We start from the raw sequence: 13,685 nt of genomic DNA, 5'->3' as shown, positions 1-13,685 counted from the left end.
AAGATCTCAGGGTCAAAGCCCTCTCAACATGGTCAGTCTCAGCCGCCTATGAGGGAAATCCATCGCTGTCTTTAAGGATAATACTTTGGTGCAAGCAAAGATAGCCTAAGATTGACAGTCTCTGATTAGCAGAAGCAGGGTATTTTAGAGAGGAGCATTTGGGTTTCAAACTCATCATTTAGAGAAATGGCAGAACCAATTCATTTGCAATCCATCAATCAACCATAGCCAATGATTCAAAAAAGAAAATGAATGGCAAGTCCACTCTTGGAAAGATGAAAAGGGCAGTGGCCTCTGGCTTCAAGGCAGTGGCCTCTGGCTTACAATCTGCTTGCTCAGAGAGGATAGAAAATAGGATCAAAGTTACCCTGAAAGACAAGGCTGTCAGTAACCACCAGGTGTGAGCACATACAGCAGAAAATTCACCCTCAAAATGGGCTTTGAAAAAGGTACAGTTTGACAGGGACAGATGGCTACTAGACTTCCTACATGTGGCTACAACCCAAGACTCAAACCCTCACTCTCCCTCACTCCACACTTCGGATACCCAGGAAGTAGTGTTGGTAGAAGTAGGAGTAGTAATAAATTGCCTTACTCTACATTATGGATGAAAAAAACTGCAGAAGTTAAACGATTTCTGCAAAGACACATGACTAGCAATAGCAGGACTGGATGTAAGCCCAGGTCTTACTGTATTGAAGGTCCAGATGCCTTCAAAACAAACAAAACCACAGAAACATTCAAAATGAAAAACAGACAGAAATGAACATTTAGGAAGAAATGGGCTATGCCGCTTCCTGACTGCGTCCTGGTTCTAACCTCTCCCGGGCGTACGAGTGCTGTTTTCTGCTCCCCTCTTGACATGTCCCTACTGGTGACCCACCTCAACCTCAGACTCACCTTGTCGAAAACGACTCATTATCTTTTCTAAAAATCTGTTCCCATCACTTTTCCATCACTGTCGTCATCACTCAGAGTCATGGAAGCTCCAACTCAGCAGTCACTAGTGACTCTTCTTCCCCCTTTTATTTATCCATCTTCTTTCATCCCCACTCCGTCCCTCTCCATTCCTCCAGTCGCTACTCAAACTCTGGCTCTTGTCCCCTCTCACCTGATCGTGACCATAGACTCCCATGGTCTTCCCATCCCTCACCACCTTCCTCCTGGAACTCATGCTGCAGTTCACCACAAGGTTAAGTTTCCTAAGAGGAGGCTTTGCCTTTGTCACTCCCAAATACAAGTCCTTCAGGAGCTCTTTTTCAGAGGGGACGCCCATACTCTTTCTGTGATTTTCAAAGCTCTGAACAGTCTGGTTGCCCCTGGTATCTTAACCTACCTCACACCTGCAGGAAGGCTCTGCTTCAACAGAGCTGGTCTCCTCAACTGTGTAAGTCAAGCTTAGGAGCCTTAATTAGCGGGATCATATAATTTATTGTCAATCTGGAACCCATCGGAAAGGGAAAGGGCGTGTGACTGAGAACTGAGCCAAAAGGAACGCACTGGGCTCGTCCTGGGCCAGCTGGGATTTATGGTCACCATATTCTTAACGTTCCTTGCCCATCTACATACAGGCCACCCCGGCCAGCTGCTGATGGGATTATTCCAGGATCCCTCCAAGCCTTTGCTCTCTCAATCTCCAGCTCTGAGTTGGAGCGCTGCGAGTCTCCAACTTGACCAGCCCCTCCAGACTGATATTCTCGGGCTGGGCTGCCTGTGTAGCTTTCAATTTGGCCTCCCCATGAGCCTCTTCCTGATCCACCAGCTCAAGGCTTGCCCCTCCTGGCGCAGCCTTGGCCCCCAGACTTTGAGAGCACTGCCACCTCCACACCATCACTGTCCTTCCTGTCTCCTCTTCCTTGGACATCTGTCCAGTTGCTACCCTTCCTTCCTTTCCCGGATCTTCCCCACCCCAGCCATTTGGGATGTCCCTCTGTAGCCCCCATTACCTCTCTCATTTGCTTTGGACTCAGCACAGCCCCACTGAGCAGCAACCGACCTTCTGAGAATTAGTTCAGCCTCTCTAACCAAGGTCACTGGCAACGAAGGTCCACTATCACTTAATCATCTCACTCCCAGCCTCTAACAGGTCTGGCTCTTGGTTGAGGAGGAGGATGACAGGAACATGTGATGGACGATAAGACCTGGGTCGCACATGGTCCCTCCCCTTTTCCCATCCTTCTGCTTGGACTGCCCCTCTGAGGAAAGGCAGACATTCTTAAATGCTGATAACAGCAGCAAGAGAAATGCCATCTCTAATAAACACAGCCCACAACAGCTCCCTGGCAACCACAAATCTACTCTCATGCCTAATGCTCTTCAATAAATGTCAAATTCCAGAAGTTATAGCAAAACCCTCAGACACACAAAGGTTCTCTACTACAAGGGACAATTAGGCAATTATCTGGCCACACTCAGAGAACTGGGTTCCTCACTGCCCTCGAGCTTCCCAAGGGCCAAGGCAGACCCCCAACCCCGGTGTGGCCCTCACTGCCCGTCCTATCTACTCACTGTCACCCTCACAGGCTCTGACTCGCCCTGTTCTTCCCCGCCCCCTCCTCTACCAGACACCCTCAGCCTGTTTCCTGGTCTTACTCCCCACGGCCTGGTTCCCTTCTACCCTGCAGCACCCAAAGCTTCTACTCATTTGACAACCGGTAAGGGAGAAAGATAGCGTGACCTCATTTTGTTGAACATTAACAAAAATGTCTTGAGGTGGATACTTATATGGGGCAAAGTCTGGCAAAAAAATACAACAAACTATTAGTGATTTTCTCATCTGTTTAAGTTCCTCGACAAAAGTATGTGACTTGCATGATAAACATTAATGAAGCAAACATCATAAGAGTTGGTGCTTACTATGTTGTCTTTTTAAAAATATATATATATTTTATTGGTTTTTTACAGAGAGGAAGGGAGAGGGATAGAGAGTTAGAAACATCCATGAGAGGGAAACATCGATCAGCTGCCTCCTGCACACCTCCTACTGGGGATGTGCCTGCAACCCAGGTACATGCCCTTGACCAGAATCGAACCTGGGACCTTTAGGTCCACAGGTCGACGCTCTATCCACTGAGCCAAACGGGTCAGGGCACTATGTTGACTCGTTTTGCCAGTCTTCGTGGACGTGGTGCCCTGCCACCTAGCGTGGTCACCACCAGCAGATTAAGAAAAACATCAACCCTAATGCCCAGGAGACCAATTCCGCCTGTGGCCCTCTCATGAGGAGGCTTTCAGCCCATCAGTTTGTCGCAACAAACAAACCCGATGCTCACCCCTCCCCTGCAAAGAGCAGGCCATCGCCTCTACTTCATGTTTTGTTGCTTTTTCCTTCCACATCCTTACCTAAGATCAAGGTAGCTGGAAGATGTAAATTCTATGTGGGAAAAAAAATCGTTCATTGTTTTGTGGGGAGCAAGACACAACAATAGGATATGAAGGAGAAAATGCAGGATTTACTAGTAGAGTCAGAAAATGTAGGTTCCCATTCTGATACCAGTGGAGACCTTTTCCTTCCTTTCCTTCAGATTTTCTGCCTCCTAAGTTTTCAGTTCACTTTACTTAACGCCTACTATTTGCCAGGCAGTGTTTGTTCATGGAAGGATGAGGCTGTGCAAGTTTCAAGGGCTTTGCAGACAAACTGGGAGGTGTCATTGGGGATTTGCCAGCTGCTCTGCAGGTGCTGGAGGGAGCCAGTCTCCATCACTGAAGAAATCAGGTGTCACCCCACTTCTCCGCCCTCTCACCCGGCTGTGGGGTCGCCACGCGGGACACTGCTCAACTGATTGCAAGTTCCACGCATGGCCCTTGACACTCTGTGGCTGGGGCTTCTGTCTGAGGCTACTTGTTGTTTTCCCTGGCCTGCCCTGAGCCGCAGGTCTAGCACTTTGAGGTGCCACTCCGCAAGGCAGCACGCCACCGGGGGACCTTCACGCACATGACACATGAGCTATGTCTACGTCGGGCCATCCCAAAACGCCCACCCATTTTCCCTGGATGAAAGTCTGCCCAGTCCTTTCCAAGGGTTGCCGTAACAGACAGTGATATTTACACAGATTATCATAAACCTGCCTTTTGCTGAGCACCCGAAATGAGAAAAGGCCAACTTCAGGCATGAATGAAGTCTTTAAAGTTCCAATTCTAACCACGAGACCAGAGGACTGTGCACTTTGCCAAAACTCACAGGAGAGCGACTGGGTATGTGGGGGGAGGGGGGGCTCCCCCTCCTGCTTACTATGCAGGCGAGTCCTTCCTCCTCACTCCGGGCGGCAGGGAATACTCACCCACACACCTTTTCCCATCCTCGGCCAGGGAGTAGCCGCTGTAGCACTGGCAGACAAAGGAGCCCAGCAGGTTCACACAGAGCTGCTCGCAGCCGTGGTCCTCGGCCGCGCACAGGTCCTGGACTGAGGCAAAGTCACAGCATTAGAACGGCCGAGGGCCACCTTCCGCACAGAGCATGCGACACGCAGCCACGCAGCACACGCTAAAATAACTTTTGAAAACATTGAAAGCATTGATATACGATCATCGCGGAAAATTTGGAAAACATAGAACAACCGATAAAAGAAAATCCACCTGTAAGCCCCCATCCCCTCTTCATGCAATCTGCCACCCAGAGGCCACTGCTGTTAACATTCTGGTGAGTATGTATACGCATACTTTTCCAAGTTGAAATTATTCGCCTCTATTAAATGCATTAAGTAATTTTTAAAAAAATATTTGATGAGCCTTAATTACTCCACAGGTAACCTTTTATTTTATTTATTTTTTAAATATATTTTATTGATTTTTTACAGAGAGGAAGAGAGAGGGATAGAGAGTTAGAAACATCGATGAGAGCGAAACATCGATCAGCTGCCTCCCGCACACCCCCTACTGAGAATGTGCCCTCAACCAAGGCACATGCCCTTGACCAAATCGAACCTGGGACCTTTCAGTCCACAGGCCAACGCTCTATCCACTGAGCCAAACCGGCTAGGGCTGCATTAAGTAATTTTAAATTCACAGCCGTTTTTACTCCCTGCGTGCCACTGAAAGTGCTCTGGAAACACCGTGAGCAGCGGTGAGCTGCCACGGGCAGGCACTGCACCGGTCTGCCTCCGGTTCCATTCCTACCCTTTGAGAACCAAGTGCTTTGTAGTCAGTCTCGGCAATTTATACGGAATAATCTGACGCTGTCTTGAACATTTTGTAGATGGGAAGCTGAGAGAGGGCACAGAGGAAAGGCCTGCTACTCCACCCAGAACACGGCAGGTCTAAGAAGAGCCCCTCACTCCCAAGTCTGCATCGGCCCCGTTGTTCATCCTTCTCCTCATTGCATGCGTCCACCAGAAGGAGCTTTGAAAATCCTCTTTGCCATGTATGTACTCACCCCAGTAACAAATGAGGAAAATGGGAAGCCAGAGGAGGTCAGGGAGGTAACAACGTTTACCGGGGAGAAATGGATGCATGGTTATCACTGGTCAGTCCTATTTCCGTCAAATATTTATCATATGTCCACACAGCACTGAGCCCTGGCTATTTATTAAAATGCAATGTGAGAATGCACTGTAGGCCCTGGCCAGTGTGGCTCAGTTGGTTGAACGTCATCTCGTGCACCAAAAGGTTGCCGGTTCAATTCCCAGTCAGGGCACATACCCAAGTTTCTAGCTCCATCCCCAGTAAGGGGGGTGCAGGAGGCAGCGATCGATGTTTCTCTCTTATTGATGTTTCTATCTCTCTCCCCCACTCCCTTCCTCTCTCTAAAAAATCAATAGAAAAACATATACAAAAAAAGAATGCACCTCAGGAACGCATTTACTGCAGTGGAACTAGGACTATGTGAGAGGGTGAAAGGTTAAAGGCATTTTCAGTCCATCAATGCTTCAGTCTCTCCTTTGCAGAAAAAGGCTGACAGGATGTCATTATTTCCCAGCAAGGAGAATGACTTGGTTTCATAAGTAGGTCTTCCAGTAACTTCACCATTAAAGTTGGAAGAAAAATCAAAGATGGATTGAATATATTAAAAAAATAATAATTTTCTCAGGTTAATATGACAGCTATGAATTAACTAGAAAGTCTGATTAATGCCTAAATCCAATAGCTATACTTTAACATCATTTCCTAGGTCTTTGAATTTTATAGTTTATTATGCTTTTAGATAAATATAAAATATCAAATTGATAAAGATAAATGCTGATTAATTCATTGCCTACTAAATGCATTATATAGTTTAAAAAAATAAAATCTACATCATAACATTAAAAACGCTTAAGTCTAAAATCCCACAAATAAGGATTCTGGTTATAAAATGTTAAAAGAGGTATTTTCGTCCCAAATCAATAAAGTAGATTTTTAAAAATTCTAAATGCAAATTCCTCTATTTCCTACCAGAATAATTGTACCTTAGATTTCCAATTGGAAAATCCAATTGAGATTTCCAATGCATTTAGATACAAGGAAAGCACCAGTAACCAAAAACACCTTCAGCTCATGCAAAAATTATTAAAGAATAACAAAAACTACAGTTAGTTCCAAGCCTAGGCCAGATACCTAAGGAAAATCGGAATTATAGGATGCTCTTCATTTATTCAATCAATAAAGCACTAACTTTGTCCCAGGCACTGGAGATACAGGGGTGAACCAAACGGACAAAGGGGTTCCTGCAGCCGCCAGCTTGTGTTCTAGGGGTAACGGGAAGCTCTAGGAGGAGTGTTCCTGACTGAAAGAACAGCACGTGCAAAGGTCCTGAGGTAGAACAAACCAGCCCATCTGAGGACCGGAAAGGCCAGAGTGGCCATCAGACACACCCTGAATAACTAAAATATAAGATAGAACGTTCTAGACACCCACACGAGAGATGCTGACACTACAGTAGTCGTTCAGAAAGGAGATTAGTTGGCCCTGGTCAACAGTGAACCTGACCCGGCTGACAGGGAAGCCTGAGAGTAGAGAACGGGAAGTGGCCGAGGGACCAGTGTGAGTAACTGCGGAAATGGAGGACAGCAGGACAGGCATGGGAGTCGGATTTCACTCGCAAGTCCAAGGCAAGCAGCAGGAGGGAGGGCCTGGAGGACAACTGACTCGGATGGCAGAGGGCCTGGCCACAGGCTGGGTACCCTCAACTCCACTCGGCAGGCCGTGGGGACGACTCGAGGTCAATTCCTTGCAAAGGGAGGCGCCACTGCACCTGAGTCGCGCTTTAGAAAGACACGTCTCGGAGTATCACAGCTCCTCTCCGCTCGGGGAACGTAGAGGATTTCCAGCACAGAGAGATGAAGAGCGCTGCTTTGCGGGGAACAGCTGCAGTTTTCTGAATCTCAGGCTGAAGGGCCTTGGCTGGCTTGCACACGGACGGGGAAGTTAACCTCTTGAGATGAGGCCCCCTCAGCTGTTCTTCAGAGCCTTGGCCTCGCCCACCAGCGGTCAGCGCAGCCCTGTGCGTTCCCCTCTTGGCGCGGATCGCAGCGGCCTGATGCAGCCATGTCCTTCCGGTGTCTCCCTCTAGGCACCCTGACCGGGATGGGATGGGACGGGAGCTTTCACAGGGGTCGCCTAAGGCCATCCTGCATATCAGATATTTACATGACGATTCATAACAGTAGCAACATTACAGTGATGAAGTAGCAACGAAAATAATTTTATGGTTGGGGGTCACCACAACATGAGGAACTGTATTTAAAGGGCCAGAAGGTTGAGAACCACTGCCTTAGAGCCATCTGGGGACCTTTAGAAAATCTCCAAGCCCAGCTCCACCCTCCCTAAATGGGACTCGCAGGGGTGGGATGCCGGCAGCTCACAGGTAACTCCAGTGTGCAGCCAGGTTGAAAGTCATTGAACCTTCTGGACCAAAGTCCTCACAATCCTCCAAGAAGACGGTGCCCTGACCCAGAAGTCAGTCCCCCCTTTAGTAACTCCATTTATTAACTAAGACCGCCAGCCTCCATTTCCGTCTTTTAAAAAAATATATATATATCTTTTTATTGATTTCAGAGAGAAAGGGGCAGAGAGAGATAGAAACATCAACAGTGAGAGAGAATCACTGACCGGCTGCCTCCTGTACGCCCCCCCTCCCCTCCCCACACTGGGGATCGAGCCTGCAACCCAGGCATGTGCCCTGACCGGGAATCGAACCGTGAACCTCCTGGTACATAGGTCGACGCTCAACCACTGAGCCATACCGGCTGGGCTCAGTTTCCTTCTTTGAACAAATCTCAGAATTACTGCAGTCCTTGGTCCCCTCGGACACGCCGTGAGGGTGCTGAGGGTGGTGGGAACGGAAGGATAACGGCTCAGATTTCAGAAGGACAGTCCCACAAACAGCAAGCCTGCCCGTTGGCTTCATGGCTGTGGCCTTTCATGCTGTTTCCAGGAGGCTGGGGATTTATGGCCACTGGTGAGCTCTACTGTCCCGAGGGAAACCATGGGATAAAATTAATTAAAGACAACGGAATAAATACAGACGAGGTCCTGACAAAACAATGGTTGTTTTTTTGGCAGTGGTCACTTCCATTTGAAACAAATACAGACTTTTTTTTTGGATGATTCCTTATGCTTTTGAAAAACAGCACTTCTTTTTCTCACAGCCTGCGAGGGTTTCACTGAAGGGTGATAAAACCCTGGGGGCGGCAGAAGCACTGGATTCAGAGCTGCCATTAGCCTTCCAGATTTTCTTTACCTGATGACCTCCCCCCCAACTCGTGGCTCACGACTTCAGTCCAATGTCACCTCCTCCAGGCAGCGTTCCCAGGTTGGCTGGACGCCTTCCTCCAACTCCCTGGCACCGTACATGCGGCTCTACTCTTGCTCCTCTGCATTTTCCCCAGGGTATTGGAAGGACCTGGTCGCAGTCTGTCTGCTCCACAGGCACGTGAGCTTGGTCTGCCTCAGTTTGGATTCTCCAGAGCCTAGTTCTGTGTCCTCGTGCATGTAGCTGGTGCTCCATACGTGTTCATCTGCTGAATGAACAGTGGCCAAGGTCCAGGCCCCTGCCTCCCAACTCTCGGATGTTCCTCAAGTCCTAAAAATACTCTCCTCCATGAGAAGCAGGGTCATGGGAAGACGAGAGAGAAGGGAACAGGACTCCTCCCTCTCATCTTGAGGAAGAGAGAGCTCAGAGCACAATGACATCTGGGAACCAGCCCCCGGCTGCAGACACCAGGAGAATGATCGCAACAGCTAAGGACCCGCTGCCTTGCGTCTGCGGCATCCCCAGTGCCTAGCACAGCGCCTGGCACAGTGCAGGTGTTCCATAGGCACTCGTGAATGGACCGATGAACCCACATCCATGCAACACAAACACAGGACTGACCGGGGAAACTCCCTCGCCAATCTCACCGAGGCCGTAAGCTCTGAGACTAACAGGGTGTCTTCTCTTTCCTCAGGCTGCTGAGTAACACCACGCGCCTCATACAGCAGGTGCTTAATGGGCACTGGTTGATCTGACTTGACAGCCACCAGCCTATTAGAGGTCCAGGGCCCCACATAGTTTCTCCTACCACTAATCGAACACAATGTGCAATTGATTATTGAATGTCTCTTTCCCCTATCCGATGAGGCGGTGCTTGTTTTGCTCAGCCTTTTAGCTCACATATCTAGCATGGTGTCTGACATATGGTCAACTTTTAAAAATAGAGGGTGAGCCCCCCAAAATGTATACATACTTTAATTTTGAAAATGAAATCGATTCTAATAAACACTGCCTTTACACTGATTCAAAGTGTGTGTGTACATTTGGGGGGGGGCACCCTATATATTTATATGACTGACTGAATTAGTCAAATCTGTTCAAACTGCTAGAAAAACAACAGGGAATAAAATAGATTGAAAACATCGGTCGCCCGATCCCTGTCCCCATGGAGCCAGTGCTGTGTAGGAGCCAGTTCCTACCAACTCACACGCTAGACTGCACACCTCTTCCCAACTCCACAGTCATCAAGGCCAAGTGCATTTCTTGAAATCAGCGGCGGTGGCGGTATTTACACCACAGGAATTGGTGAACAATTCAAATCAGAGCTTTTCCCACTGGAGAGCTTTTCTCACTGAGAGGAGCCAGGCATAAACAAAACAAGGAGTTAAAACCACATATTATGTTAGATGCTCGAGGTCAGTGATGGCGAACCTTTTGAGCTCGGCGTGTCAGCATTTTGAAAAATCCTAACTTAACTCTGGTGCCGTGTCACATATAGAAATTTTCTGATATTTGCAACCATAGTAAAACAAAGACTTCTATTTTTGATATTATTTTATATATTTAAATGCCATTTAACAAAGAAAAATCAACCAAAAAAATGAGTTCGCGTGTCACCTCTGACACGCGTGTCATAGCTTCGCCATCACTGCTCTAGGTGCTGCAGAACAAAATTAACAGGAGAAGGGGGTTGGGAGTGTGGAGAGAAAGGAGCTTCTGTTTTAAATAGTGTGGTCAGAAGGTCATCTCACTGGAAAGATTATTTTATACATGGACCTGAAGGAGGTAATATGGAAAAGCAGGGACTGGAACCTTGCAGGAGGAGATAAAGGGAAGATAGGTTTCCTTAGACTGGGGGGTGGGTGGGGGGAAGGTGATCAGATCGAGTGAGAGAATATTGCCTCTGGAGCCAAACCTGGGTGATTTCTGTAAGATTTAATTTTCCTAGAGGTTAAATAATTATGTGGCGAGGACATCTTATTGCAGCTGGTAGGTACTCAGCAGACATTAGCCTCCTTCTGCCTTAGACTGGGGTAAAGACAGGCCTTGGTGGTGTGGGCCTAGCTAAGCATGGAGGAGAGGTGAGCCCCACCCACATGTTGCCGACATCCCAATTCTAATTACTAGTAGTGTCACTTTGTTGGGTGCCTATGAAAACCTTACACAGACCTTAGAGTCTGACTCCTTTAAATAATGTCATGTACCTCTGACCAAGTTTTGGTCTGTGAGTTCTATTCTGAATTGATCTGATACAGCAAAGTAGGAAATTCTGAGTTTTATAACGAAAGACCTCACTCACCACACTCAAGCCATGCCTCGCCAGAGAGCGATCCTTAGCACTGGCTGAGAGTCCGCAAAATGTGCTTGTTTCTCTTAGTTCCTGGAGGATTTTAGGAGGGAAAGTTGTGCTCAAATCCCTCCTCAGTGTGTCCCCCAGCCTCTCCCATGCACCGCAGATTTCAGTGCCTTCCTTCATCTGTGATCTCGAAACCCTGGCCTGGTGCCTTTGCCCAGAGAACTTGGACCACTTTCATCTGGTTACACTGGACCGGAGCACGGGACAAAGACTGTGGCTGCTGTAGCTGATGTCATCCTGGGTGAAATCTGAGGACTTTTACTGATGTTTCAGAATTTTAGGCAAGCCACATTGCATACTGTTGACATCAATGACAATTTAATCTCTCCTTTTGGAGTTAAAGCAAAATGAACACCCTTAAAGACACGCTCCTGCTGTTATTTACGCTAAGATGTAAAAATCAAAACTGATCGACCACACAACGGAGGAGAGAAGAGTATTATTAGGGCTGCTAAAGGCCCGATGCACGGAATTCGTGCAAGAGTAGGCCTTCCTTCCCCCGGCACCTGGGACCCAGGCTTCCCTTGCAGCCCCAGCTTCATCCGGAAGGATGTCTGGAAGGACGTCCAGTCTAATTAGCATATTACGCTTTTATTATTATAGATTTCACTCGGGTGGGAACCTGTGGGATCGCCACCTGCTCAAACTCAAAAGCTCGTCAGAGTTACGGCTCCACAAACACAGGAAAAACCCAAGTGTGCGTGCGGGGGACCGGTTCCCTTCTTTTATCATGCCTGAAAGCACTAATCTTATTTTGACCGCTGCAGCTGGATTTAAAGACCTTCGACAGTAACTGTGAGTCATCAGCCTTGCGCTTCTAGGCTGGGAGAAGCAAAACAAGCCCACTGTCCGGAGAAAAACCACCTGTCCGCCAGGCACACTCCAGCTGCGCTCACGCCCTTCTCTCCCCCAGCGGTTCCATTCGTTTCCCACCAATTCACCTGCACGCTAGCTATCAAGATTTCAGTTTTCTCCCGAGAATGGAAAAGAAGGGAGGGATCCCCAATATAAAGCCTTGGAACATAAGTAAATCTGATTGAATTCAGTTGATCCAAATCATAAATGTGAGCGAATAACGCCATACTCTCCTATAGAGCTTTGCAATGTGCAAAGGGCTGTCACGTCATCACATCCTTGGTATAAACCTCCTACTGATGGGATCTCCCAGGGAGAGATCGACTTTAAAACATTTAGGTTAGTGGTTTCCAAACTTGAGCTTACCTCAGAAGCCCCTAGAGGGCCTGTTAAAACACACATCCCTGCCCCATCGGTGTGGCTCAGTGGTTGAGCATCAACCTATGAACCAGGAGGTCACTGTTGCATTCCCAATCAGGGCATATGTGCGGGTTGCAGGCTCCATCCCCAGTAGGGAACGTGCAGGAGGCAGCCAATCAGTGATTCTCTCTCATCATTGATTTTTTTTTCTCTCTCTCTCTCCCCCTCTCTCTCTCTTTCCCTCTGAAATAAAAAAATAAAATAAAATAAAACACATTTCTAAGCCTCACTCTGAGTCTAGGGTAGGGCCTGGGAATTTGAATTTTCAACACGTTTCCCCACAAAGTTGATGCTGCCGTTGGGGGACCCCACTTTGAGAACCACTTGAAAATAAGAAATCACAGAAGCTCTCCAAGGTTCAAACTCACTTCTCCCTGCTGTGTAATAATTCTTTCACAGCTGGGATTTCTCCACTCACATTTAGTCAGTTCAGTTCTCCCACGGGGCCCTACTCATCCAGATTAACCTCCCCCCCACTTTCAAATCCTGCTCCCTGGCACAGCCAGAGCACACTGCATGCAATGCTATCCCAGTTCCGGGGCCCAGCAGCTCGGCTAAGCAGGAGCCCCATGACCGACGCTCCTCTGGTCAGCAAGTCTCTGCTTCTGCTCGGGCGGCCTCAGCTGTTTACCCGGAGGCTGTGTGCTCCACACTCTGTTGTGGGCTGCCCCGGAGCTCAGGCCCTGACCTTCCCTTTCTCCCTCCAAGACTCATCCATTTGCAGGGTCAGTGAGCACCACCCCGCACATCCAGCTAGGCATTTCCGTGAACTCTGACCCTCCATCTCCGGCTGCACCCAGCCACTTGTGTGGGCTCTTTCCCGCAGTCACTCGTTTTCTCTCAAAACCAGGTTTCCTCTCTGAAGCTATTCCCCCATCTGATGTCATACACTCCTCCCTGGAGCAGAGATGATGGCTGTGGTCGCCTAATTAATTCTATGGGTATAAGAAACATGTGCACTGAATACATGTTGACTGAACTGATTGATTAGAATTGCATCCTAATTGCATATTTCCTATTCTGCTCCCCATGTGGGCAGCACAAGGAAAGCCAAGATCTGAGAATTTCTTGGGTCTTGAACATGTAAGAGAAACACTGACTTTTCTCCTGCCCCCCATCCCCTAAGGATGCCTGGCCCATAGAAAAGAGTCAATAAGTACTGAATGAATAAATGAATGGATGGATGCGACACTGTTGTAATTAGCTAGTTATTAATAACTAGAGGCCCGATGCACAAAATTCATGCAAGAGTAGGCCTTCCTTCCCCCAGCTGCCGGCACTGGCTTCCCTCTGGCCGCCGGCCGGCACCTGGGACCCAGGCTTCCCAGTCTTCCCTTGCAGCCCCGGCTTCGTCCGGAAGGTCGTCTGGTCTAATTAGCATATTAT

The 13,685-nt window shown here is 48.2% G+C and overlaps 1 protein-coding gene across 2 annotated transcripts in view; it reads right to left on the bottom strand.

The window, feature by feature from the left end:
* MATN2 (matrilin 2) overlaps nucleotides 1-13,685 on the bottom strand; it is a 113,653-nt gene that overhangs the window by 38,581 nt on the left and 61,387 nt on the right. For both annotated transcript variants that reach the window (XM_081111110.1, XM_081111111.1), the window contains exon 5: nucleotides 4,281-4,403. In XM_081111110.1, the coding sequence (XP_080967236.1) occupies nucleotides 4,281-4,403 (123 nt within the window). The remainder of the gene's footprint in view (nucleotides 1-4,280; nucleotides 4,404-13,685) is intronic.

Source organism: Myotis nattereri (assembly GCF_964212035.1).
Source record: "Myotis nattereri genome assembly, chromosome: 17".
Lineage (NCBI taxonomy): Eukaryota > Metazoa > Chordata > Mammalia > Chiroptera > Vespertilionidae > Myotis > Myotis nattereri.
This window is presented reverse-complemented; position numbering and strand designations above follow the sequence as displayed.